This window comes from Procambarus clarkii, chromosome 16 (assembly GCF_040958095.1).
Source record: "Procambarus clarkii isolate CNS0578487 chromosome 16, FALCON_Pclarkii_2.0, whole genome shotgun sequence".
In the NCBI taxonomy this organism is placed as follows: Eukaryota; Metazoa; Arthropoda; class Malacostraca; order Decapoda; family Cambaridae; genus Procambarus; species Procambarus clarkii.
Window position 1 is genome coordinate 24,613,509 of NC_091165.1, and position 21,810 is coordinate 24,635,318.

A 21,810-nucleotide genomic window follows, 5' to 3' on the forward strand; every position below is an offset into this window, starting at 1 on the left:
GGCTGCCACAGAAAATGTTACCGTGACAGTCAGGCAGTCAGCATTGAGTGCATAAAACCTTTGCTAAAAATACAGTACTGTACAGTACATCATTCTGCACAGATCAGGGCAGAAATTATTCTTAACTGCCACATCAGGGTTCAGGAGTTACATAGGCTAGAATGTTCACCTGCACCTTCAAATAGTATAAATCATTATATACAATGACATCAAATACAGTATATGTATGTATATATGCACACAGAACAAATTAAATTAATCTGAGCACTTTCATGATTCAATACATTTTATTTGAAAATGTATTTAATTACAAAAGTGCTTGAATTAATTTTGTTTAATTTTCCTATGCAGAGACTTATGCATAACTGAATCACATGTTTTGTGATTATTCTGGCATGTATATACCAGTACTTGAATATGTACATGCATGAATATATGCACATGTATGTATGTAGTTCCTAATAGCCAGAAGTGCACTAATCAAGGTCCATTTTACCTTTAAAATAAACCATTTTTTATATCTTTGCAAAAATAGTCAGATTTTAAGTAAGCAGAGTACTGTATATTGGCAACATTAATAACTAACTTTATAGGTTGCTAAGTTACTTTTGGCACAAATACAAAAAATTACATATCATGTACGTAAGTTAAAATTTAAAGCTCTATCAATATAAACGCTAACTTTTTTTTTAAATGGAAATATTTATGGAAATTTGGCTTGTTAGGCAACTTAGGCTATTATGTTCAATTTTATTATATATATATATATATATATATATATATATATGTCGTACCTAGTAGCCAGAACTCACTTTTCAGCCTACTATTCAAGGCCCGATTTGCCTAATAAGCCAAGTTTTCCTGAATTAATATATTTACTATAATTTTTTTCTTATGAAATGATAAAGCAACCCTTTTCTCTATGTATGAGGTCAATTTTTTTTATTGGAGTTAAAATTAACGTAGATATATGACCAAACCTAACCAACCCTACCTAACCTAACCTAACCTATATTTATAGGTAAGGTTAGGTTAGGTAGCCAAAAAAAGCTAGGTTAGGTTAGGTTAGGTTGGTTAGGTAGTCGAAAAACAATTAATTCATGAAAACTTGGCTTATTAGGCAAATCGGGCCTTGCATAGTAGGCTGAGAAGTGCGTTCTGGCTACTAGGTACGACACATATATATATATATATATATATATATATATATATATATATATATATATATATATATATATATATATATATATATTATATATATATATATATATATATATACACATACGTACATACACACACACACACACACTTACACACTGAAGGACAAGAGCTACGAGGAGAGGCATTAAATATGCCAAAACTAGAGGATAGAAGAAAAAGAGGCGAAATGATCATTACGTACAAAGTATTAACAGGAATTGATAAAATTGATAGGTAAGATTTCCTGAGACCTGGAACTTCAAGAACAAGAGGTCATAGAATTAAACTAACTAAACAAAGATGCCGAAGAAATATAAGAAAATTCACTTTCGCAAACAAAGTGGTAGACGGTTAAAACAAGTTGGGTGAGAATGTGGTGGAGGCCAAAACCGTCAGAAATGTCAAAGCGTTATATGACAGAGTGCTGGGAAGATGGGACACCATGAGCATAGCTCTCATCTTGTAACTACACATGCATATATTTATATACACACACATACGGTATTGTATCATATAATGAAAGATTGCTTGGGCATTTGCTAAAATTCTCTCAAAGAATCTACATGGTGAAGAAAATTAGTGAGACAAGATGCAATAGTCCATTACATGTATGCCTACCAATTGCAATTGCATACATCTAAGCTACTGAGATGCCTGCCTTAATATTATATTCACTTTAGGCAGCACAATACAGTAAGAAAATATATATATATATATTTTACACTCACATCACCAAATCCAAAGGACTGTAATACCAATCATTAACAATTGAAAATATGCACACACACACACACATAATTCTTGATATGCAAACTAATTCTTTAAAAAACCACAGTTGATAATCAATGTTAATACAAAATATACCTTTATAAACCTAAATGACATTCAACTGGAGGTAGTAATAGTGCACCAGATTAATTTGCATCAACCCATTCCTCTCTTGGTTAGGATCCTCTCGTCCCAAACGCCTGCCTTTGCTGCCGTTAAGCCCATTAATGACCATTTGTAGTGTTCCTCACTATCTCAAGATATTAATAACTGGACATGATTTCATGCTGTCCTGTAAAATATAATAGCAGTTATATTTGACAGTCAAAATTCATCAAATGCAATCAATGTTTTTAGCTGTCACTTGAGAATTTGCTAGTGTTATTACAGCACTTGTTGGTGAAATGTATAAATGTATGTATACCCTTGTAAAATACACAACAATAATGGATGTCATGCAGGTTACACAAATTCAAATGAGACTTCACCAACAACTGTGGATATGCCTTCTCATTTTACCATGCTATCTTAATTACATATCTTAAATTATTAACATTTTCAAGTAGGTTAGGGTGTATATCCTTAACATAAAATAGAGAGAGGAATGGGTATGGTAAATGGGTTGCAAGAAGATTAACATATTTAAGAAAATTAATAATATAACATATATACGTAGTACCTTACTGAAAAGATAAATTTCTTTTTCAAATGGTCATTTAACAAATTAAGAATTTTCCATTTATTGATAATAAATCAATACTCATAACCTTATTTTAAAAGTAAAATGCAAATAAAATGAAATGTTGGAAAAAATAATATGCTGTCAAAATGTAATATGTAGAGTATATAAAGTACTAAAACTCATGTTAAACATGAGCTGCTGCTTCTAGCGAATAATTCCAATTACTACTAATCTTATGTAGAGATGAAATTTAATGCAGAATTAACATACCTTTGTATATGCACATTTACAATACCATACCAGTATGGCAATTCATTTTAATTTGCTACCTGATGAAAACAAAATGTTGTAACAATGCACAACACATTCAATCCCAAATGAGATAATTATTTTTGCTCAACTTTCTAAAAATCACAATACAGTATCCATCTATGATGGGCTTCTTCTTTAAGATTTCAGTACCACTGAAACTAGGCACCTTGACCCAATTACCACTGTTCTGTACACTATTTTCCTTTTTATTACCACAAGAACCTTGGTATTTTCTATCATTCCACACTCCCTGCTAATCTGAGGAAATTGTTACTGCATCTTTATGTATCAAAGGCACATCTATCCTCAACAAATGTTAAGGTAAGTGCATTTTCACTTTTACTAAAAACATCACTGGGTTAAACATTTAACAGAACTCTCAATAATTATGGCACTATGACTAGATAAAATATACCTAAACAATTCTATAAATGGGGGTTAAACACCAAAACTGTCAAAACAATAAACATTCAATGTTAAATTAAAGCACACGACATTAAGTGGCGAAAGCCTATAGTTGGACAGACTTTATCTGCTGCACCATCACATTTTTGTGACCTTTGCTGTTATTTTCCTGGTAACACCGAGAGCAATATCCACCGGTTGAACAACTTCCATAAAACTTACAGTCTCGTGTTAGACAAGGCTGTGATGGACTGTCAGACCTGTCCTCTCCTCGGACACTGACATTCACATCATCTATAGCAACAGGTGTAAAGGTTTCTGAGCTCTGGCAGCCCATTGTGGTTGTTATGACAGTAGCAGGTGAAAGCTGCAAGGGCAAATCTGGTTCCACTGAATGAGTATTGGTGCATACAGAGCTAACATTGGTTGGACCAGCAGACTGAGATTTAGCAATGTTATAGCTAGGAACTGTAGAACTATCACTGTAGAAAGTAGAATTAGATAAATATAATGTACCATCTTTTTTAGAGGACAAAGGTTGGATAACTGGAATTTTTGATGCATCTGATGCTGATGCAGCATCCAGCTCAGCATAAAATTTGGACTTCCCAGCCCCATACTGTGGCCCATCAGCCCGGAAATGTGTTGATTTGGGGGAATTTAGATTGCCTGTTGTCTGTCGCTTGTACTTTTGCTCTTGCTCTTTTTGCTTGGAAAAGCACGATGAGCACATGTAAGATGTAAGTGCTGTGCCATACATGTTGCAGCCAGGATTAATACACTGCACAGGGCCTTCCATTTCAGATTGATGCTCCAACTGTTCTAGTTTTAATTGCTTTATCTCCTCCTCTTGTCTCTTCTTCAATTCTGCATCCTTTTCAAACCTACGACGTGCAGTATTGAGATAGTTGCGCACCATTTCTTCTTGGTATGCATGGCGCTTTTCAGTGTGAATCATAGCTGCTAAAATGTAATTCTGATGTGTGGAAACTTTCAGCATGCGGCCATTTTTTGTCACACTGCAAGTTTTTATATATTCGTCTTTTTTCTTAAATGACCCAGTCCGACCCAGTTTTGACAAAGTACCAAAATTCTTTTTAATCTTTTTTGACATTGTCTTACCAATACTTCCAAATTGCTTTGCAACCGTTTGTAGCTGCTTAGAGGCCTTGCTTTTACTTGCAAAAATCCCACTTGCTCCATCTATGAATGGAGGGCCTTCATCAGAGTCAAAACTTGACTCTGAAGATTTTTTCTCAATCTCTGGGTGATAATTCTCAGGTGAGTCGGCTTCGTCCACTGCCTGACAAGCCTCAAGATAACCTGGTGGGATTGGCACCTGCCAAGGAAAAGTGACCAATGCTTGAAAGTGCAAGTTAAAATATTTATTATTAATGATATTTAAATTGATATGTAACGTATTGTATATATTGCAACATTAACTGAAGTGCACACAGCCATGCTCAGGTACCTCTTCTCCAATCCCTCCTCTCTATTCCCCATCACCATCATCTCCATCCACCTCTCTCCACATTCCCCCTTCTCTCCTTTGCTTCCCCCCCCCCCCTTCCTAATCTATAGTTGTTAATCTATAAACTATTTTTTAAAACTTGTTTCTGTATGACTTAACAAAACTTGTATGGTTTGTGTAACTCTGGCCCTATGTATGTATGACTTGTATAACACTGGCCCCTAACACTGAGAAGGACGAGTTTCTTGTCAAGGTGTCTTTTGAGGTGAAATGTTAGTATAAATGTACTATTATAGTTTATTGCAATACCTCAGAGGACTCACCATTTTCATAAAGAATCTATATTTATATTCTATGCAGTTTCATTAGTGCCCAAGGAAGAGCTAAACACTTGCCTAAACAAACACTTGAGTTTAAGCTCAGAAAAAAAAAAAAAAAAAAAAAATATATTATATATATATATATATATATTAGTTAATAGTTATAGTAAAACTGTAAGGTATCCTTACTGGGTATACCAAAAAATCTAACCTGGGTTACATCAAGATATTCATTGAGGAGTCCAACTTGATCATGATTAGTTATGGTGAGCTTCTGTACAATTATTGGGTTTTGGTCATCTTGTCCCCACACAAAGTCTTCCCCTGGGTCAATCACAAATTGGATAGGTAGCAGCTCATGGCAACAGTCAGTCAAGGGAACCACAGCTGTAGCATAAAAAAAATACCTTTAAAAGGCTTAGCTTAAAAAACATAAAAGATATTCTTAACATAACTAGAAAGGTAGCTTGCTCAGCAAGTTGCAAAATAATAAGCCTGTAGATAACACACAGTTTTATACCCCCACTGATAACAGGATGGCATACTGACAATATTAACCTAAGTACTCTGTCATTAACATTTTCATATTTCAAACCTGTTTATAGGGCAAGAATATCAATCTTTATAAATAAAAATTACTAGAAACTAAGTTTCTTTAGTACGACACAAAAAGAAAATGCTGTTGATGAATAATGTCGGTGTTTAGAGACACAACTAAACTTACCAAAATTTGTAAAAGATTTATAATCCTTTTCAGTTTGTAAAACTATTTATAGACTAAGAAGATTAATTTTCACACAACCATATTCAGACATTAGTGGTCTTGTGAATACAGTAGTTAAAAAAAAAATTATAACCATTATCTTGTGTGTGATATATACCATCAACACACACAAATAGTAGTTAGTAAATCGATTTGAAAACATTTTGGACTGATTAATGCACTAATGAGCTATTGTAACACAAAGATGTGTGTAGCTGATGACTCGTCAATGAATCATGAATGAAAAATGCCAGGGGGGGGGGGGGGAGCAGTAATGAAAATGGGTACACCTGTTTCATCAGTCCGTGAGATAAGTCTGATCCTAAAGCCAGGCAAAAATGTGGATCTTTCAAAGCAGAGACAAAATATTCCAATTTAAATTCTTTATTTGGCTTGGAAAGAGAATAGTAAATAGATGATTACATGAAGGGCAAAGTGACACATAGCAGATACCTGAATAAAACTGCTAAAACAAAAACAGTGTACTGTAATACATATGATTTCTGAAAAATGTATGAATATACTTAAAGTATGATATATAGTCTCTAAGACAGATGAAGTGATGATATTTAAAAGACAAATTGTCATTTCAACATCCTGCTCAGGTTGCAATCCTGAAAGAAATTAGCAAATATGAGAGGGGAAAATTAAAAATCTATTTAATGAATCTTACCAGGAAGCTGAGAGGCACTACATTCTGCCTGTGTTTCCATAACAACCAGAGCAGAGAAATGAGCAGCGTCATACGTCAAAAGCAGCGGAGAGCGTTGACACTCGCGTGGAGGACACTCCAAGGGAAGGTATACCCCACCAAAAGGGATGGGAGCTAATGGTTCACCACTGACATCCTAATAAAGACATACATGTGTCTGAAAATTTTACAAGCATATCAAAAACACAAGTTAGAAGACAAAAAAAAATTCACTTGTTGCTATGTTGAGCATTTGGGTGAACCTAATGACAAGTCAAACAAGGTTCAGTCATTTTTTTTGCCAATAAGAAAAAATAAATGAAGGGCATTAATGATATAAATACAACCAAAATCTAAACATTTGCTTTAAATCGAAAAAATTGCTGCTTATGATATTCATTGTCAATTCTCTTGTTCCAGTTGCCACCTAACCTAAACTAACTCAGCATTAACCTAACCAAACATAACTTAATGTAGCTTAACTTATACATTAAAGCATAACTAATTGGAAGGAGCAAGTAAAAATTTGATAACTCTACCTGATACTGTAACTAAATCATGTTAGATTAGGATGATTTATCATGGTTGGAAGCAAGTTACTCCATTTGAACAAATGTTCACATCTGTAATCTTACTACCTGTATCATATCAGACAATTAATTCCAAGTGCTCTTAAAAAGCATCTTTTTGAGCAGGTCACAAAGTTGTTACCTTAGTAATGGTACCAAGATGCTAGTACAGTATGTGGTTCATTCCCAAAATCCCCCTGAACCCACATGTATGCATAATACACTGCAGAGAAGAATGCTATGTGGATATCTACATGGCTGACGAAATTTAACTACTGCACTCTGCAATGCAACCGAGACAAGTGTGCCTTACTGCAACTAATTACAGTAAGGAGGTTGAACCTCCTTACTGGCAAGGTAGTGAACCTTGGCAGTCTTCAATATCATAGGTATTCAACACTAGACTGCCAGTAGACAAAGATCATGACGAATAAAAGCCTGACAACAAAAATATATACACAAAGATTAGGCCCCTCTAGAAGAAGCATATTTCATTCTTGGCCAAGAAAAAAAATTGAAGCAGATGCATTCAAAATGCAACCCCCAACTCAACAGTAAATGAGACAAAACCAATAAAGTGAAAGAGCATGGAACTTAACCAAACGATTATTTACAGCAATGGCTAATAAAACAAAACCTTACAAGTCAGATGCAACGTAAGGTGTTCATCTCCTAGCTACTCTGTTGACATATGCTGGCTGACATCTAAAAGATGTGGGAGGCAATGGCCAGGCAAGCAGGCTAACTAACAGTTAGCAGTGTGCTACATGCTGTCTCTCTGAGATTGAGTAGTACTCAGAAGGGAGATATAAACATAGGTGAATGAACCTTCTGGAGGCGTTTCCAGGATGGATAGTCTTCTTCAGTGTTTCCCTTGCCCCAGTATAACCTGGTGGGAATGTTTAAAAGACCCTACAATACACTAAGGTGAAAAGTTGACCTGTCTGGATGGTCAATTCTGTTCAGATGAGTCTGCCTCCTACTTAATCAAGATCTTCATACCTATATACTTCTCAGATTAAGAGCTTTTTTGCCATCAGCCACTTCTACCCAAATAGTTTCTAAATGGTCATCAGTCTTTCTCTTGCTTTTGTTTAATGCTGCATTTCTGATCCTACCTCACAAATATTACCACTTCTGTACCTTTCCTATCTGTTCTATCTACATGGAAATGTTTGTAACCCCCTAATCCAACATTCAACCATATAGCCTACGGTATTGAGTATGTTAAAGTCATGTCTGCTATTAGATCAACCTACTTTACACACGAGTGCTTTAAGATCATTAAATTGAAATTATTTATTAGTTCCTCATACTAACCCATACCAACATAATTTCATACAACTGAGAGCCAGACAAAAAGCTTATTCCCATTACTGGAAAAAGTGTTGTCCATCCTGTCTACTATGTTACCAATACCAGCCCTAATCCTATTATGTGCATCATTTTCAACAACAGGTGGCTCTGTCTACATATATTGCATAATATTCACCAGCAACTATGATTTTCCTATAAAAAACTAATATATTGGATTTCATATAAACCATAGCAATAATGACCCAATTTTCAAAACAACATAAGGACAATTGGTTATAAGGTATGCAGCTCCAAATACTACTTGCTCTTCCTGCAAACAAAATATATGGAGCATACAAGCCTATCCTTGTACTGGAGAATACCACCTCAGTGGGCTACTACAAAATACACAAAATGAAAACTTCTAAAAAAGATGGACATACAAAATACTGTCTTGCAATATTGTATATTAATTACCTTCAGGGTTATGTCAGCTACCACAATAATAGGTCGTCGAAGGACATGGGCCAAAGCCAATACATGTATCTCTTCTAAGCTCTCATAAACATGTCCTGTGCATTCTTCACTTTGGCTTGTTTGAAATCTGAAACAATATATTACAGTACAGTCTTGCTCAAATGTTCATTGGTACATATCTCTGATTACATCAAATACAGTACGTACTAGGCCAGCCCAAAAACTGGCTGCAACACAAACATGTTTGTTACTGGATATGAACGTTCAGGAGACAGGAGCTACCACTGAAGTAGTCGATTCAGAAAAGGTCCCTAAGGTAGTAGCACTATATTATATGCAAAGAATTGTATATCCACCATAATTCTGTGGACACAAAATAAATAAGTAACAAGCCATCACTTCATAAGTAAACACTCAACATTAAATACTATCTCAACAGTACTTGACCTCAAAGTCAAAATTTGTCATATTTTTTTATTATAGTTTACCAACTAGTTCAACAACACATTTGGGTGACACAGAGAATCAGGCCTCACATTGAGTTCCCACTCTCAACCTCCATCCAGCAATTGCTAATGAATAATGAGATTCAAACTTTTCCTCAGTGTACAAAAAATGACACTTGACACACAGTACAGTAATGCAATATTTGTAAATAATTTATTTATAAATGATAAGTGTATTAGATATTTGTAACATGTAAAATCACACGTGTACTAAAGCCCAAAATTCTTAAGAAATATTAAAGTCCTTACCCATTACTTAATCTCTTGCATGCAGGGGGAGAATCAGCCTTAGAACATGTGTTGGTTTGCCCTTTTGTTTTCTGACTGCTGTCAGAGCTGCCCTCTCCACCACTGTCTTGGCTGCCACGCGGAGCACTAGAGGCCAACCGAAGAACATTTGCCCATTCTGTTTCCCACTCTTCATTACTATACACCAAACCTGTGAAAATACCTGATAACAGCAAAGTTTGCAGATGAATAGTAAACATTAAAATTCTTGAACCATATAACCTCTTGCAGTGCAAGAGGTGCTCTGTATACTCAATAATGTATTTATGCAAGAAATTGTTTTTGTTAAAGACATATTTATGGCACTCAAAATTACTAAAGGCAATGTAGGAAAGGTTATATAGAGTTGATTTCTGTTTGGATAGAACAGAAAATAATTGATTCCAGACACTATAGTTTATAAAATTTTATGTTGCATTTTATGCTCTAAAGAATTATTTTATATGTGCCTTAGATAAGTAAATTGTCAATATGTGCATCCAATATTTGGTAAAATTTTGTGTGTATACATTAAAAGGCTGCTAATCTTGTTATTTTCACACTACCAAAGAAATTAACAAACTAATACAGTAGTAAGCCAACGGTGACGAAGTAAACAAATATAAAACTAAAATCAAACCAACCCACAGATCCCAATAAAGATTGTGCTCAGTTCTTAAAAAAATGTAAAGAGGAACTTATTTAACCCTTGTCAAGTATATTTCATAAATCATTAGAGCTGGGCAATGTACCATAATTCTTTCAATCATTCTCTCTCCCTCTCAGATAAATTATATAACAAAAAGCTGATGTAAGTCTACAACAGCACAACCAATATTTCAGGCTGGACTTCATGAAAATTGGGTTAGATGCCAATATTTCCTAAAAGTATGGTACAGGAGCTGACTCCAACTGGTCTGTGAGACTCCATACCCCCACTAAATTCGTGTGTGAAAATTGAGTGGGATTAGCACCAAGCATCTGGCCTCCAACCTTGGACAAAGACAAACATCAGCCATTCTCTCTCATACGTATACATAGATGACAAACTAGAATACATTAATGATAAAAATACATTTAAAATCCACACTTTTTTTTTTTAAATGGTATATAGTTTGAGAGTGCCTTGCAGGTCAGCAGCTGTGTTGTAGTATTAATGTAGTCAATGACATGGGCCATATGTGAGTAATATAAGTAAAAGAAGAAACAGCTTCCTTTTTACAGCCCTTTACTTCTCTACTTTATCTAATTTTATAGATAATGAAGGGTGACTCATTAACAAACCTGCAGACCCGGTCAAAAAATCAAAACAAGGACTACTTCATTAATTCTAAAGTTACAGTCCTTACCTGTCTCCCTGTTCTGCTGTGCAACTTGCCACCGCCATCGCCGCCACAGTGGACGACTAAATTGACTTCGGGTTAAAAATTCATGTAAAGCTTTGCGAAGGGTTAGCAAACGGTCATGAAACCCCCACATTCCTAAAATGAATAAAGGTTAGAGATTATTAACCAACACTATTGCAGTTCATCCTCAAGCCACACTAAGAAAATGCATACTTCACATTTTATCTAAATCTTAAATAAGCAGTTTTGTACATATTGAAAGATGTACAGGTATTACCAATCATACTGATGTAAGAGAGAGACCCTTGTGAAGGGTACAACTCAGTAGAGAGACACAGAAACAACAGTGTTAAATGTTGAAAAACAATCTAGAACTCTTGTTGAACTCTTGCATCTAGAATCCCTGCCCGTACAATAGTCAGTTCTGCAAATGTGCAGAGCATTGTCACAGAAGGAAAGTGTTATCCCCAGAACAGTGTAAACAGCAAAGAAAATACATGTTTAAAAAGTATATTCAGTGCTGGAAAATATATAGAAACAATAGTGTTAAATGTTGAGACATACAAATGAACTATTTTAGGGACACAAGTGTATATGAAACATTATTGGAACCATGCGGTTAGACACAGATGCGCTAGCAGTCTCATGAACTCTGTTGTGGGCAGGACGAAGGGTAGGCGCGTCGTCACTTGTGTGATGTGCGATGGTCTCCTACAATAACGATAAGTGCATTGTATCTCTTATGTGCTATAGCGATGCTCCTTCTCTGCATTAGTGATAGGCAGTTTTAAAACTAAGTTTATTTATAGAACCTTGTGTGTAAGTGGTGTTTTGAGTTATTTTGATTCATTCCCTCAGATTTCTTTAACACCTGGTCTATAACCCACCAACCTTGGTCCCCATGTGTAAAGTGTTTAAGTGCCAGGACCTTGTATTGTTAAAGCCCATGCTACCTTTATAGTTCACCAGGGAAGTGTAGGATAACATGGCAACCTTAAGTCCCAGTTTGTGTGGATCAAATAGTCAATTCACCCCAAAAGCTTATGTTTGCTGAAAAGCATCCCTCTTAATCTCAACAATACATACACACACATATACATCCCTTCCATTATTTATAAGGAAGTAAGAACGGGATTTGCTAGTCTGTACTCACAGGTACGGCTTCCAATCTCATACCCTTACACTGAGCATACTGCTCAATATATCTTATCAATACTTTTGTATATTATGCATATTAACTAAACTAAACCTAACTAAAGCACCTAGTCTATGTACAAAATTGTACTTACACTATTCAGCACAGAGAGTGTTAAAAAATCTGAACCTCAAAACAGATGATGATATTTCACAAGCCTTGTAGACAAAACATTAGAAAAGAATATCTGACCAGCCCAGAGGACAAATAGTAGAAGAGAATCTCTGACCAGCCCGGAGGACAAATAGTAGAAGAGAATCTCTGACCAGCCCAGAGGACAAATAGTAGAAGAGAATATTTGACCAGCCTGGAGAACATATAGTAGAATAGAATATTTGACCAGCCTTGAGGACAAATAGTAGAAGAGAATATCTGACCAGCCCGGAGGACAAATAGTAGAAGAGAATATTTGACCAGCCCGGAGGACAAACAGTAGAAGAGAATATCTGACCAGCCCGGAGGACAAACAGTAGAAGAGAATATCTGACCAGCCTGGAGGACAAATAGTAGAAGAGAATATCTGACCAGCCCGGAGGACAAATAGTAGAAGAGAATATCTGACCAGCCTGGAGGACAAATAGTAGAAGAGAATATCTGACCAGCCCGGAGGACAAATAGTAGAAGAGAATATCTGACCAGCCTGGAGGACAAATAGTAGAAGAGAATATCTGACCAGCCTGGAGAACAAATGGTTAGAAGAGCCTGAATAGGCCCACTGAAAGAGACAAGAGTATCCAGAAAGCCACATCAAATAACTAAGTAGTTAAATGACAACTGAATATTTTCTGAAACTCATGTATATCAGTAAATTAACCCATTCAAATACAATAAGGTACCATGCTCATAATCCAATATAAATTAACCACAGGCAGAATTACAAAGAAAACCATTTTCTTTTATTTACACTACAGTAAATGACAATTTTTTTTTATGAGATTCTAATGCTTATCAATCTGTTTACTAGGTCATTAATGTCTGAAATTGAGAATGGACATTAGTTAAAAAGAGAATAATAACATGTAGAGGAACAATACCTCACATTTATATATAATTATTTGACAATGCTGTGGCACAGATTTTCCATAATGCTACTACTGGTGCACAAAGTGTTATGAAAGAAGCTGTCATTATAAATACACTACCTTTAACTCTTCTGCAATACTTTTCCAACTTTACAAAGCAGATGCCTTAACCAACCTAATAAAGGTGGTGAAAAGAGCAGAAATATGTGGAGCGGGAGCCGGTGGCTGAGCGGACAGAACACTGGGCGCGTGATCCTGTGGTCCCGGGTTCGATCCCGGGCGCCGGCGAGAAACGATGGGCAGAGTTTCTTTCACCCTGATGCCCCTGTTACCTAGCAGTAAATAGGTACCTGGGAGTTAGTCAGCTGTCACGGGCTGCTTCCTGGGGATGGAGGCCTGGTCAAGGACCGGGCTGCGGGGACACTAAAAAGCCCCGAAATCATCTCAAGATAACCTCAAGATGATGATGTAAACAAATATGGCATTATCTTACCAAGTGATGCAGCATGCAGGAGACAGTTGCCATCACCAGTAGTTGCCAAAGGCCACAACCTTTGGGAAGCGCCAATTAGAGCCCACCAATTTAGGCGTCCAGCACCCTCCAGGGATACCAAGGTTGATGTCTCAATCAGATCTCTCTCCAAAAACAAGCGAAATTCATCTGCAAGACATAATATTCTGTAAATACAAATTTAGAGTGTGAATGCAGCACATATTTCTTACCCCATTTTAAACAGTTACATTTTAGTACAGTATGATGAATTTTCACACTAGCTGTAACTGAATCTTAGGAAAATAAGGTATATACATATAGCCTTCTAGTATCTTATGTCTACCCAAATAACACTTCAATACAGCAATCAAGGGCAGATGTGCATACAGTATGTTGATTTGAAAAGGAACAAAACAAAAAATTTACTCTATATATACTTTCTGATTCCATCTTCAATTGTGTACAGTGACACAAATTTTAGCAGGTAACTTCCTCCTCCACAGTGCCTTCAGCAAAACAATTAGCTTTTATTTGATAAAAAGATACACTTTCAATATAGGTCAGTAACCCCCATTGACAGTCATGCTATAGTACTGTTTTGCATAAATATTGACATATAATAGTGCTAAATATTTCATATATACTGTAGATCAAATTAAGATGAAATTTTGATGCTAAAATTTTGAGAGCAGCAACTTTACTAAGAAATTTACAAAAACCATTTGGAGAGTTTACACAGGTTGACAAAAATAATCTTGAACTTACCTGAATATATGCTAAGGTCTGGTAATGTAAAAGTGAAAATAGGAGTTTCTATGAAAAATGGAGTACGGCTGGAATCTATTGCTTCCCAGATCTCTTGTGCAAATTCAGACCGAGCCTTAGATACAATATTTACATTGTCAGTAGCCTTAGATATCCCTCGGCTCAATTTTTTGTCTGAAAAACAGACAAATTAAGTATTATACACTGAGCTGGACTCATTCTTACTTTGGCATAATGGGTATAGCATAAATTAATAGTAGCTACAGTACACACAGTGTACAACAAAGAAGTGCTTCTCTTATTTAGAGCAGAAGTTATTATAGAATGAACCTTTATACACAACTGAACCTCCATAATGAGCGACTATTTCTAAAGTGCAAAATGGAAATGTTCATGTGATCCTTTCAAATTATTTTGTTTAATATCTGTATCTCTTTTAAACTTGTATGCAAAATTTAGGTTCCATTAGTCTCAGTTGAAGTCCTGTTTTGCATATCTTTGTGCTAGAACATCTAAAAGGTAGAAAAATGGAACAAGTTATGACATTTGTGAAGCAACATAATAAAACAGTGATTTTAAAATGAAAATGAGCTAGACACATGCAGTTTTTCCTGAAACTATATGAGAATGTATTCCCCCACACCTTATGAGCATTCAGATCAGATATTTGTTAAATATATTATAGGGGGGAAAAATATAGGTGTTACAAGAAAAAATTGTTACAGCAAAAAAATGTAATACTACATGAACATGTGTGCAGCTGTATTGTCAAATGTTAAGATCCCCCCATGGTGGATATCCATTACTGCATATGAGTGGTCGGCAATTTAAAATATTCTTGATCGATGCATTCAAGGTGAGGGGAAATTAAACAATTATGTAATATATTTTCTTTAACTTGCTGTATGTTTGAAATACAGGGTAAAAATAAATCGGGCTTTGAGATATAAGAAAAGCACCTTTCTGTGTAGATTATTTTGCTGCTCCTCAAGGGGCAGCAAAATGATTTGCTTTGTCCATTGCACAAGATTTTATGGTCAGGGAAATTTTGTAGCTCTCCATGTAGGGTCTTTAATGTGCTCAGGAATCACTGGATATACAGTAATTTATTCAAGTACAAAATGACAGACAGAATTTCACTCATAAGACTTAAAAGTCCTACAAACCTTCTCTTAACCACAAAGATGACTGCCAAAGATGCATCCTGATATACTACCAGGTATCCAAGTCTGCTTGGATACCTTCTACAACTCCAAATCAGATCTATAATGGAGTACTCACCCGTAATTTGTGATTTCTGTCCAATGTTGTCTTATGAGGAAGACAAAATTTAAGGTAGGGCTGCACATCTAATGAGAAGTAAAGTTAATGCACTTGACCCAATGACATGACATAAGCAGACTTTCTAACACAGAGGCTACCAAAATAAGCCCAGAGTCCAAATAGCAGCCAAGCAGCCAGGATAGACACAAGAGCATGGACACACAGTACCAACACCTCACTGAAACCTAAAGGTCCAAAGTGATACCAGGAAACCAACTGGCAGGAAACCCAGGTATGGGGAATCATGAAATGAGATCTTTGCCTGTGAGCAGAATATGGAAAACAAAGCTGAACCATGCAGGGAAAGGAGAAACCCTAGGAACTAAGGTTTCCACTAGACATCAGGCCACTAAGAACCCTAAAATCCTTGAAACTGGGAAGCTGAAAGGTTAGTCACTGCCAGAAGCACCCAAAAAGATTGAACCCAAAAAGATGCACGAACAAGATCTGAAGCTGACCCTGTTGACTGAAAAGTAGCAGGGAAGTAAAACCATGGAAATCTGCTATGGGATGGAATTGAGCCACAACCAAGGAACCCAGAAACACACTCAAGGATATGGGCAGAATTAAAATAAAGCTGCAATTAAACAATGGCTGGCCTACAGAAGAACTAACATTCCAGGGATAGCCACCATCACATAGCTAAAGCATGAAGCAGAGTATGTGCCCATTAAAGGTTTTGAGCTTCTGAGTTACAGCAAGGTGAATTAGTGAGGGCTAAGGCTGCCTGAAACTCCAGGTGAAATGGGGTACCACCTGTGGTAGTCAGGTGCATTATAGTTAGAGAGTTTAAACTGTGGCAAAGATCGTTGGCCTGATGATATCTCATTTTTTTTCAGATAGTGACTTGTTTAGTTGCATGCTTTCTGGTAGGTTTTTTCTCAGTTTTGGATTGACCTCTGATTCCCAAGCGCCCCTTCAACTTGCGGAGAGCTGTCTACCTCAGGCTTAGCTTGACCAGCACTTAACTCAGACAGCTCTTTATAGAGCCCTTCCTAAAATTAAAGCCTATAAAAGAAATGTTATGAATACACAAAATTACATAAATAGAAAATACTTACAATAATCATACTCCTCCAAATCTACAGCTTCTGTTTTCCGCAGCAATGGTTTGGCTGGTGAACATGGGGCAGAGAGTGAAGGTCCCGACCCTGAGCTAACAAGATTGGACACCTCAGGCCGCAACACACAATCAGTTTCATCACTTGAAAACCTCTCCCCATCTATAATTTTATTAGTTACATTTTCAGTCAATGGAAGGTCTTTATGATTAGTATTTTTCTCTGGCAAGCGAGATTCCTGACAGTCACATACACAATTAGCTTCTCGGTCACTTCTATCCTTAAAGCCAGGAGGACACAGGTAGTCTTTTGAGGAATCTACATTTATAATTCGCACTAACTTGGAGTCTCTTGTATTTGTATCAATACTACTAGTGATTGAGGAGATAATCACACTTGACGGACCAGTGACAAAAGGCACAGCTGATGATGAATATGGCGAGTCTTTGGAAGCAGCCTGCATAGAATATGACAAAGGTGATGAGTGAGATGAAGCATTGTAAACACTGTTCGTTGTCTGGCTTGCAGTGGAAAGGGTTCCTGAGTCATTCACAGATGGTGAAAAGTCATTTAAATATATATTATTGTTTTTATTGGTATTATTATTGGGATTGTTGACACTTATTATACAGCTACTATTAACAGTTATTTGCGAAGGAATTGTCGAGCTATGTGGTACGGAGGAAGATCTGGAAGTGCCATCATGTACAGAGTTCCTTTGGCTTTCTAGGAAGCTTGCAGGATGTGCCACGAACTTTTTCTTTAAGAAGCGCATTCTTTGCACTTCCACTTTGAGGTTTTGACGGATATTTATTTATACTAGGCACTGAAGAAGTTGCCACTGGGGTTGTACAAGAAGAAAAATCCGGCCCTTGACAGAAGTTCACAGAACGGTTCACACTGCCGCAGCATTTTTGTAAGGGTGGTAAACTATTGACTCGTGTAGTGTTAATGCTCTTACTGTATGGCTCAACTAAAATATTTGCTACAGGAAGAACATCTGGGCCCACTGAAGGCAAAACATGTGTTAACATTGGTACCCCAGACTGTCCTTCATGATAGAGCTTGGGCAGGGCTCCCACCTTTCTCACTCTTGGCGGTGGGAGAGGTGCCAATTTGGAGCCACTAGATGATCTTCCTTCAGCTAAATGTCTGGTGTCATAAGTGGGCTTATGCTCATAGATGGGTTTAGGAGCTACTGGAGGTTTAACTGAAGAACTGAAGTTGGGTGGAGATGATCGCACTGGCCCTGAGTGATGAAAGGGACTGGCCCCTCTTAGCACCGAAAATAACCGTACAGCAGCCTTAACATCCCAGTTCTCGCCTGTAAATAAATTTATATTGAGTTATGTAAAAAAAAAAAAAAAAAAAAAAAAAAAAAAAAAAAAAAAAACTTTTAAATGTTAATTAGATAGAAAAGTTAAAAATAGCTTTAACTAAAATACCAGTCTCATAACTAGACAAGATTAAAAACATATGCATGTAAAATTAAATATTTAGATATGACAATCAAAATATACACAACTCAGAATTTCTCAGGATACAAAAAAGGTAGTTAATAAATGAGTACAAAGGGTGTGATGAGTACATGTACATGGACAGCAACTAGGTACTATATGTTTTGACCATAGCCAACCCAGGGAATTAAGTCTTGTTTCCAGTGCAAATCATCTTTCACAGTACAAACAATATTATGAATATTCTTAATGAAGTACAGTACATACATTAAATTGTAAAGAAATATGTTGTCCCAAAGATAGTTTTCAGAGGTAGGTGAGTAGTTTCAAAGTGGGCAGTTTCCCTCAGTGGTGGTTTGAGGTGAACTTTCTACTAGTTTCCCCATCCCAAGACTACAGAACAAAATCATTTGGAAAATTACTTCTCTTGTAGAGTCAAATGTTGCCCAGAGCCTGGCATGCTAGTATTAATTTGGGTAGACCCAAAGCTGTAGCTAGGGGAGCAATTGAGAAAGCCAAGCTCAGAAAAGATACTGAAAACTCCCAACAAAGTGAATAACAAAGTGTTGATCACCCTGTAAAAAGAGGAAGGCCATAAAATCATTTAGTGTAGAGCCTGTAGTTTACCCATACTTGTAGTTATAACTGAGAGTTTACTATATACTGCATATATTGTAAGGAGAAAACATGTTTTGGCAAAAAGTGAAATACTGTGTCCAGTAATGAAGAAATCAACAAAGCTTACTCTGCAGAATTTGTCGAGCGAGGACTGGGTCAGCTTGTGTGTAGGAAATGAACTCAGTCACTTTCTCTGCCTCCATCCCGCACCTACAGAATAATTCAAAATATAATTTTATCATTGCTAACAAACATCCCGATGCACAAGTACAATTTCACATACAACACACTGGATGTCATGTAACATGCAAAATATTGTACCACAAAACTGTGGCAACTTTTGGGATCATGATGAAAATGTTGCAGGGGTTCAATCTGATAACAATATACAGTACATTATATTTTTATTATGCAATGGAATGGATATGGTTGATAATATGATATAGAGGCATTCATGTTTAAACTTATGTATTGATGTTGGGAAATGAGTGAAATGCCAATATGTTCAAATATCGGCGCTTCATTAAGTGTCCAATGGCTGACAACTTTACCATACAATGCAACACACTGGACATCCCCATTCACACATGTATAATCTCTCACACAACATACTGGACATCACCATGCAAACATGTACAAATCATCTCACATCACATATCACTTGACATAACAAAACAGAGTGTAGGGATGACGCAAGCTTTCACACATATTGCTCTTATTCTGTAACTACACTTTGGTAATATTACATAATTACACAACACATTCGACATCCTTGTGCACAGGTTCAATCTCAACACGTTAAACTTTTTATTACAGCTTTAGTGTTCACATGCAACATTAAATGTACATAATGAACTGTAATACAGTACTAACAAAAGTAGACAATTGAGTCGAGAGAAAAAAAAAAGTTTATATGCAGTGTTAATTCAAAAGTGCAATAGAGCAACTTCATTCTCACAATGCAACACTGTAAAAAAAATGCATTTAATTTGACAAATCAGAAATGTTCAAGCCCAAGCAACCCACCTAATCTACTGAGGTTGAAGTTTGGCAAAACATCAATATTACGGTGCTTTAATTTTACTAAAGCTCTCAAGTTTGATGGTTTGGAGAAATCAATTTAAAATGCTTTGTATTAGGTGAGAAAACAGGATGTAGAGAAACCGAACAGCGAGATATAAATACAACTGATACCAATAGCAAGGAAGTGGGTCAACGAGCCAGATCTCTATCTCTCTCTCTCTCTCTCAGACCGGAAGGTACTTAACCTGAGGTCCATAGACCCCAGATTAACTAGGGGTTCTGCAAGATATAGTGATAAATAGGCTAATTCTAATCATATGTAAATATATTTTTTAGTCACTTTTGTGTTTATCTTATTTTACCAGCATCAAGAGCAAAGATTAAAATCACTTCCTTTCATTGACAATGAAATCCATGTGTGTTTATCTAATGTATGACCCATAATTATTTTAATGGTAAAAAGGTTAAGAAGAGCTGAGAAAAAACTTGATGATAATTAAATGAATGACCTAAAGTAAAATTCAACAAGAGTTTTTCTACCATGAGAAGTGCAGTCACCAATGATTGCTACATTAAAGCTAGTAATGAACATCAAGCTGGTCCACACAACCACAGACAGAGTGAAGTAGGTGTTGCACCCTCTTAACACGATGGCACTCACGTCAACAAACACATCCTGCCCTTGGTCGAAGTGACATTGAAAACGAAAATACATGGCCAACACACTCCTATCAGAGCCTTAAGTACAGTACCTAAGTGTACACCTGTGACTCATGACAGCTCATGCCCCAGCCTGATCGCGAGGCTCACCAATTACGGCTGCCACACGGATGATAGCACCCTAGGTGTCGTCCCCTGGGGGTGTGCCACCCAGACGGACAGCCCATCTAGTCTTACACCAGGTATCGTCCTCTGGGGGGTGTGTCGCCCAGAGGGACGGTCTATCTAGTCTTACACCAGGTGTCCCCTGGGGGTGTGTCGCCCAGAGGGACGGTCTATCTAGTCTTACGCCAGGTGTCGTCCCCTGGGAGTGTGCCGCCCAGAGGGACAGTCTATCTAGTCTTACACCAGGTGTCCCCTGGGGGTGTGTCGCCCAGAGGGACGGTCTATCTAGTCTTACGCCAGGTGTCGTCCCCTGGGAGTGTGTCGCCCAGAGGGACGGTCTATCTAGTCTTACGCCAGGTGTCGTCCCCTGGGGGTGTGTCGCCCAGAGGGACGGTCTATCTAGTCTTACACCAGGTGTCCCCTGGGGGTGTGTCGCCCAGAGGGACGGTCTATCTAGTCTTACACCAGTTGTCGTCCCCTGGGAGTGTCGCCCAGAGGGACAGTCTATCTAGTCTTACACCAGTTGTCCTCCCCTGGGGGTGTGTCGCCCAGAAGGACGGTCTATCTAGTCTTACACCAGTTGTCGTCACTTGGGGAATGTGTTGCCTAGAGGGATAGCCAATCTAGAGTTACACCAGTTATCGTCCCCTGGGGGTGTGTCACCCAGAGGGACGGTCTATCTAGTCTTACGCCAGTTGTCGTCCCGTGGTATTGGGTCACCATGAGGGCCAACCCACCTAACCTTTCACTAGCGTAGTTCCCTGGTGGTAGATAGTCTCGGGGAACAGTCCGCCTAACCTTACACCAGTACAACTTGCTGCCAATAATGCGCGTCACAGACTAGTAAAGGAGGCATAATGGCACTCTACCTTCACTTATGAGTAAGGTAAGGCTTGGAGCACCCAGTGAAGATGATCTAGGTCATTATTGCAGCAGGCAGACTGGGTAGACGCCG

General features: G+C 37.3%; 1 protein-coding gene across 1 annotated transcript; it reads right to left on the minus strand.

Annotated features, from left to right (window-relative positions):
* Positions 1-1,280: 1,280 nt before the first annotated feature.
* Positions 1,281-21,720, minus strand: LOC123760041 (OTU domain-containing protein 7B). The gene is given in 12 exon segments (XM_069325316.1): positions 1,281-4,706; positions 5,370-5,545; positions 6,595-6,769; positions 8,955-9,081; positions 9,710-9,899; positions 11,077-11,208; positions 13,784-13,951; positions 14,549-14,722; positions 16,933-17,671; positions 17,673-18,256; positions 19,135-19,217; positions 21,598-21,720. Coding segments are annotated over 11 exon segments (3,774 nt in total). The 5' UTR covers positions 19,211-19,217; positions 21,598-21,720; the 3' UTR covers positions 1,281-3,473.
* Positions 21,721-21,810: the final 90 nt, after the last annotated feature.